This window comes from Mauremys mutica, chromosome 15 (assembly GCF_020497125.1).
Source record: "Mauremys mutica isolate MM-2020 ecotype Southern chromosome 15, ASM2049712v1, whole genome shotgun sequence".
In the NCBI taxonomy this organism is placed as follows: Eukaryota; Metazoa; Chordata; order Testudines; family Geoemydidae; genus Mauremys; species Mauremys mutica.
In genome coordinates, this window is record NC_059086.1 from 1,250,917 (window position 1) to 1,257,289 (window position 6,373).

Here is a 6,373-nt window from a genome sequence, read left to right on the forward strand (position 1 = left end):
CGGTGCCCCTCACTCCCGACCCGCAGCCCCTCATTTTATTCATGGCTCTGCCCTTGTTCAGGCTGGAACCGCCGGGTGCTTTGATGACTCCGCAAAGGGGAGAAACGTGCCCCACTCCCCCGGCTCGACTGTGCTGGGCCAGGCCCGGGGCTTTTCCCGGGACCTCGCGCGCCCCAGGGCTCGATGAACATTCTCAGCCCCTGGGAACGGATCCTCCCCCCCGCCGCCCCTCCGCCTCCCTTCATCCGCCTGGGGGGGGGGGAGCTCGGAGGGGCCCAGCCTGGCTCAATCCGGCCTGAGCCAATGGCTGGGCGCTGAGCTGGGCGGAGCTGCACCAATAGCGCACGGGGCCCCCAGCTGGCCCCTAACGAAGCGTTAATTAGCAGCCGCAGCTGGTGCCTGTCCCGGTCCCGGGGCCTCTCGCCGGCAGGATGATGTGCGCTGCGCTGGGCCCGGCCCCCCAGTACCACGAGCTGAGAGCCTGGGCCCCCCAGCAGAGACCGGTACCAGCCTGGGCCTGGGGGCTGCTAAAGGCCCCTGGGAGATTCCCCCCCCTGTGGGGCCAGGTGGGGGAGGGGGGCTCCCTGCCCACCCCCACCCCCAGTGAACCAGGCTGGGCTCTGGCCCCAGCCCCACAGGAAGCAAGTCCCCCCCCCCCCCTTGCCCAGGCCAGGTTCTCTGGGTCCTGAGCCCTTGCTGGGGTGGGGGCATCCTGTGCCCATAACAAGCTCCCCCCCCCCAAGGCTGGGGCTGGAACCCAGGAGTCCTGGGGCTGCCCTGTGGGGGGCTGATGCCTGTGGGGGGCTCCCTTCTGGGGGACAGGGCCCAGGTTGGGGTTCCCCAGCCCCAGGAGGCAGCTCAGGCTGGGGCCAGCGACCTCCAGGCCAAACTCGGTCTCGCGGGCCCCATGGTGCTCCTCTGGGGAGTGTTGTGGGGTCCAGGAATCCCCCCTGCCCCCATGATGGGGTCACGCCCCTGACCCCCAGGTCTCTCAGCAGCTGCAGGCAGAAGAGAAACGGGAGCTGCTGAAAAGCAAGAACAAGGGCCCTGGCGGGGACAAGGGGGCCAGGACGGTGAGTTTGGAGCCCTGGGGTGGGGTGGGGCGGGGCGGGGCGGGGGGGCACATTCGCTGTCTGTGCAGCACCCGCCACCCACCGCCCCGGGGGCTGCAGCCTCGAGAGCAGCCGGATGGGCCCTGAGGCGACCGAGCGCGGCTCCCAGCTCTGCTACTGCTGCCCCGGACCTGCCCCACATCTGTGCCTCGGTTTCCCCACCTGTCCATGGGGAGAAGGAGCCTTCCTCTGCCTGTGCAGCCTGGGAGCTCTGGGGCAGGGCCCTGATCTCGGTCGGGGTCTGGGCAGCGCCTGGCACGATGGGAGGGGTGGGCGCTACCGTAACGCACCTAATAGACAGGCATTCTCCAAGCTCGGACCGTGCAGGGACGGGTCACAGTGGCTTGGAGGGGTCCCCCATGGGGGGCACAGCCCAGCCTTGGGGGCAGCAGGGGCTGGGGGCAGGTGTCTCTGGCCACTTGCTGCACTCCCGGGGGGCAGATGTCGAGGCCTGGGCCGCTCTTGGGCGGCGAATCCCGGCAGTGTCTCGGGGTGTCGGCCAGGACGCCGGGGTCCTTCTCCCAAATGCCCCCGGGGCTGAGGGGCCTGGCTTTGTGTGGGGCTGCCAGGCTCCGGGGGGCTCAGGGTCCCAGACCCGTCATCCTAGGGTGGCTGGTTTCCCCCCATGGCAGCCGGGCACTGATGGTCACAGGGGTGTTCTCAGCTGCCCGCCCAGGCCTGGGGGGCCCCTGCGGCACTGCCCCGGTGGGCTGTTTGGGGGTGCGGGGCTGGTGGCGGCTCCCGCCCACCCCCCTCTCTCTTGCAGAAGAAGCCGCAGGGCAGCCGGGTCCGAGAGGCGGCGCCAGAGAAAGCAGCAGCTGTTTGCCCCGGGATCCCGGCGACCCCCGTCCTGCAGAGAGGTAGGGGCCTGGCCGGAGGGGTTGGGCCGTGGGGTGGGAGGCTGGGGGCCCAGGGTGCAACCATCCCAGCACCCCTCGCCCCCAGCCGCAGGAGCTGCACACCAGGCAGCCCACAATGCGCCTGCCTCTGGGGTGGGGCGGCCGTTGGGGAGCCCCCAGCACTGGGATCAAGGGGCCAGGACCCCTGAGGGAAGGTGCCTAGGGGCTGAGGAGCCACGAGTGAAAAGTTCGTTAGCCCCCTGCCCGGTTCTGGCCGTGGCTGGTGACCCGTCTCTCCCCGCGGGGGGGCTGGGGGGAGCGTGGCTGGTGACCCGTCTCTCCCCGCGGGGGGGCTGGGGGGAGCGTGGCTGGTGACCCGTCTCTCCCCGCGGGGGGGGGGGCAGGGGGGAGCGTGGCTGGTGACCCGTCTCTCCCCGCGGGGGGCCTGGGGGGAGCGTGGCTGGTGACCCGTCTCTCCCCGCGGGGGGGGGGCAGGGGCTGGGGGGAGCGTGGCTGGTGACCCGTCTCTCCCTGTGGGGGGGCTGGGGGGAGCGTGGCTGGTGACCCGTCTCTCCCCCCGGGGGGGCTGGGGGGAGCGTGGCTGGTGACCCGTCTCTCCCCGGGGGGGCGCTGGGGGGAGCGTGGCTGGTGACCCGTCTCTCCCCGCGGGGGGGCGCTGGGGGGAGCGTGGCTGGTGACCCGTCTCTCCCTGTGGGGGGGCTGGGGGGAGCGTGGCTGGTGACCCGTCTCTCCCCGCGGGGGGGCGCTGGGGGGAGCGTGGCTGGTGACCCGTCTCTCCCCGCGGGGGGGCGCTGGGGGGAGCGTGGCTGGTGACCCGTCTCTCCCCGCAGGGGGGCCGCCCGGGGGGCCCCAGGCGCTGCTCTGCCTGCCCGAGGCGCTGGCCGAGGAGCTGAGCCAGGCGCTGGTCGCTCTGGGGATGGCCCTGGAGCAGGACTACGCCTGGGACATCTTCACCAGCATGATGGTGCGTGCGGGGGGGCTTTGCGGGGCCAGTGGGGTGGGGTTAAAGGTCACATGATGGTGGCTCCCCGGCTGCCCCATGGCTGATGTCCCGGGGGGGGGGGAGCAGCTTTCTGGGGGGTTGGACGGGTCAGCACCAGCCCCCCCCACGACTACCCCCATGATGAAAAATGGGGATCCCCCCAGGAGCAACCCCAAGGCCCGAGCTGACTCCTGGGTTCTGTCCCGGCTCTGGGAGGGGAGTGGGGCCTAGTGGTTAGAGCAGGGGGGCTGGGAGCCAGGACGCCTGGGTTCTCTCCCAGCTCTGGGAGGGGAGTGGGGCCTAGTGGTTAGAGCAGGGGGGCTGGGAGCCAGGACGCCTGGGTTCTCTCCCTGGCTCTGGGAGGGGAGTGGGGGGCTAGTGGTTAGAGCAGGGGGGCTGGGAGTCAGGACGCCTGGGTTCTCTCCCAGCTCTGGGAGGGGAGTGGGGTCTAGTGGTTAGAGGGGGGGGGGACTGGGAGTCAGGACGCCTGGGTTCTCTCCCAGCTCTGGGAGAGGAGTGGGGCCTAGTGGTTAGAGCAGGGGGGGCTGGGAGCCAGGACGCCTGGGTTCTCCCCCAGCTCTGGGAGGGGAGTGGGGTCTAGTGGTTAGAGCAGGGGGGACCGGGAGTCAGGACGCCTGGGTTCTCTCCCCGGTCTGGCCCAGCTCCGTGGCGTGTCCCTTCTGGGCCGGGGCTCGGCCGCTGCCCCGTCCCCACGTGTGGCTCCCGTCCCCAGAGGAAACAATCCAGCTACGTCTTCCGGAGCTGGGAGGTGCCGCGCGCCCTGACGGCCGAGATGCGGGCGCTGATCGTCGACTGGCTCGTGCAGGTGCACGTAGGTATCGGTGAGACCCCTCCCCCGCGCCTGGCACCGTGGCGTGCCTCAGTTTCCCCCAGTTGCCCTGGTGACGGTTGCCCCGCTGCCCTGGTCCCCCAGGAGTACCTGGGCCTGGCGGACGAGACGCTCTACCTGGCTGTGTACCTGATGAACGCCTACATGAAGGTGGCGCGAGTGCGGGTTCCGGCCCTGCAGCTGCTGGGCGTCACCTGCCTCTTCCTGGCCTGCAAAGTGGAGGAGTGCACCGTCCCCGAGGTGAGGCAGGGCGCCCGGACGCCTGGGTTCCTCCCCGGCTTGCGGGGGGGAGTGGGGGCTAGTGGTTAGAGCAGGGGGGGCGGGAGGGGAGAGTTGGGGGGCCGGGGGGTGACAGTCGGGGGGGCGTCGTCGGGGGGACGGGAGGGGAGAGTCGGGGGTGGCGTTGGGGGGGGTTGGGGGTGACAGTCGGGGGCGGCGGCGGGGGGGTGGTGTCGGGGGGCCGGGGCTGACGCGCAGCCCCTCCCCCCAGCCGGCCGCGCTGTGTTTCATGGCCGAGGACTCGTTCGGCCGCCGGGAGCTGCTGCGCATGGAGCGCAAGGTGCTGTCCCGCCTCAACTTCCAGCTGGGCTACACCAACCCCCTGCACCTGCTGCGGCTGCTGGGCGCCCTGGGCCGCTGGGCCCCGCAGGTGAGTGCGGGGCCGGGCCCTCGCCGCAGGCCCAGGCTCCTGGGTTCTGCCCCCGGCCCTGGGGGGAGAGTGGGGCCTAGTGGTTAGAGCGGGGGGGGCCGGGAGCCAGGACTCCTGGGTTCTCCCCCAGCCCTGGGAGGGGAGTGGGGTCTAGTGGTTACAGTGGGGGGGGGTGGGAGCCAGGACTCCTGGGTTCTCCTCCAGCCCGGGGAGGGGAGTGGGGTCTAGTGGTTAGAGCGGGGGGGGGGCTGGGAGCCAGGACTCCTGGGTTCTCCTCCAGCCCTGGGAGGGGAGTGGGGGGCTAGTGGTTAGAGCGGGGGGGGGTGGGAGCCAGGACTCCTGGCTTCTGTCCCCGGCTCTGAGGGGAGGATGGGGTCTAGTGGTTAGAGCGGGGGGGGACCGGGAGCCAGGACTCCTGGGTTCTCCCCCAGCTCTGGGGGGGGGAGTGGGGTCTAGTGGTTAGAGTGGGGGATCCAGGAGCCAGGGCTCCTGGGTTCACTCCCCAGCGCTGGGAGGGGGAGTGGGGTCTAGGGGTGGGTGATGGGTGCTGGGTTTCCTGGCAGTGGGAGGGGGGGTCTGTGAATCGGTCTGACCCGTGGCCCCCCCCCAGGTCCATCACCTGGCCATGTACTTCCTGGAGCTGTGTCTGATGGAGGCGGACTGTGCGGCGTTCGAGCCGGCCCAGCTGGCCGCGGCTGCCCTGGGCCTGGCGCAGCGGGTGCAGCAGGAGGCGGGTGCTGGGGGCTCGGGCGCTGGGCCGGAGGGCTCCACGCAGCTCTGCCTGTACAGGTGGGTGAGACGGGTGCAGGCGGCACTGCTGTCCAGGGGTCTCGCTCTGGCGGGCTGGGGCCCGGGTGAGCCACAGAGCCACAGCCCCCACACCGGGCAGTGGGGTGGGGGGGTCCCCGTGCCAGGCAGTGGGGAGTACAGGGGTCACCGAGTGGTGGTGCGGGGTGCCCGTGCCAGGCAGTGGGGAGTACGGGGGTCACCGAGTGGTGGTGGGGGGTGCCCGTGCCAGGCATTGGGGAGTATGGGGGTCACCCGGTAGTGGGGGGAGGGGGTCCCCGTGCCGGTGACGCCCTGCCCCCGCTCTCGTTGCAGTGAAGAGGCGCTAGGCGCTGTACATCGCCCCATGGCCAGGGCCGCGCTCCGGGCCGGCGGCTCCACCCTCCAGGCTGTTTTCCTAAAATACTCGCGGCCCCAGAAGCTGGGGGCCAGCACCAGTCCGGCCATCGCCGGCTCCGACTACCTCGCCCGCTGCCGGAGCCCAGCGCCCTGAGCCCGGCGGGGACCGGCCTGGGCATCTCCACGGCAGCCCTGCTGGGGGGGAGCTGTGTCCCCCCCCGGCTAGGGAAGGGGGCCGGGCAGCTGGGGGGCAGATGGACAGGGATGGGGAGAGGGGCGCAGGGGGATGAGGGTTTTCTCTAAGCCTGTTGCTGCCCCCTCGGCTCTGGGTGCAGAGGTCTGGGCCATGGGCCTGCAGCGGCCCTGAAGGGCTGGGATTGGGGGGGGCGCCCGGCCCCCCCGCACGGGCCTAAAAAGAAAAGCTGGTGTGATCAGAACCAGGCCGTGCACGTGTGTCCAATAAAGTGTTTTAATCACCCTGGAGCCGGCTGCTCGCGGGGTGACTGGGGGGGGGATGCCCTGGAGGGGCCCCCCAGCTCTAGCTGCTCAGCCCTTGGCCCAGGCCGCCAGCAGGGGGCAGGTTTCTGGTGGTTTCCCCAGGTGGGGGGACTCTGCCCCCCAGGGAATGGTTGGGTCATCGCTGGCGGGGCTCAGACCATGGTGGGGTCCGGCCTCAGGTCCTGGGGTGCCAGGTGCTGCAGGTCAGGAGTGAGGGGCACCGGCAGAGCTGGGGGGGAGCAGGGGGCTGCGGGTCAGGAGTGAGGGGCACCGGCAGAGCTGGGGGGGAGCAGGGGG

At 71.6% G+C, this 6,373-nt stretch overlaps 1 protein-coding gene across 3 annotated transcripts; it reads left to right on the forward strand.

Moving 5' to 3' along the window:
• The first annotated feature begins 368 nt into the window (after positions 1–368).
• On the forward strand, positions 369–5,800 carry LOC123350602 (cyclin P). 3 transcript variants are annotated; one of them, XM_044989251.1, is made up of 9 exons: positions 369–503; positions 996–1,073; positions 1,879–1,972; positions 2,803–2,936; positions 3,688–3,786; positions 3,889–4,044; positions 4,295–4,453; positions 5,064–5,242; positions 5,555–5,799. In XM_044989251.1, exons 1-9 carry the CDS (start codon positions 432–434, stop codon positions 5,730–5,732), a joined length of 1,149 nt encoding a protein of 382 aa, XP_044845186.1. In that variant the 5' UTR covers positions 369–431; the 3' UTR covers positions 5,733–5,799. The 3 variants fall into 3 exon arrangements, with proteins under 3 accessions (XP_044845186.1, XP_044845189.1, XP_044845188.1); XM_044989254.1 differs by having other exon boundaries at positions 3,688–3,790; positions 5,555–5,695; XM_044989253.1 differs by having other exon boundaries at positions 372–503; positions 999–1,073; positions 5,555–5,800.
• Positions 5,801–6,373: the final 573 nt, after the last annotated feature.

Excerpts from the sequence above, each read along its gene's own strand:
- LOC123350602 (XM_044989251.1), top strand. The coding sequence starts at position 432 with ATGATGTGCGCTGCGCTGGGCCCGGCCCCCCAGTACCACGAGCTGAGA. Across the intron at positions 4,454-5,063 it reads TGGGCCGCTGGGCCCCGCAG|GTCCATCACCTGGCCATGTA; the intron begins GTGAGTGCGGGG and ends GCCCCCCCCCAG. Across the intron at positions 5,243-5,554 it reads ACGCAGCTCTGCCTGTACAG|TGAAGAGGCGCTAGGCGCTG; the intron begins GTGGGTGAGACG and ends CTCTCGTTGCAG.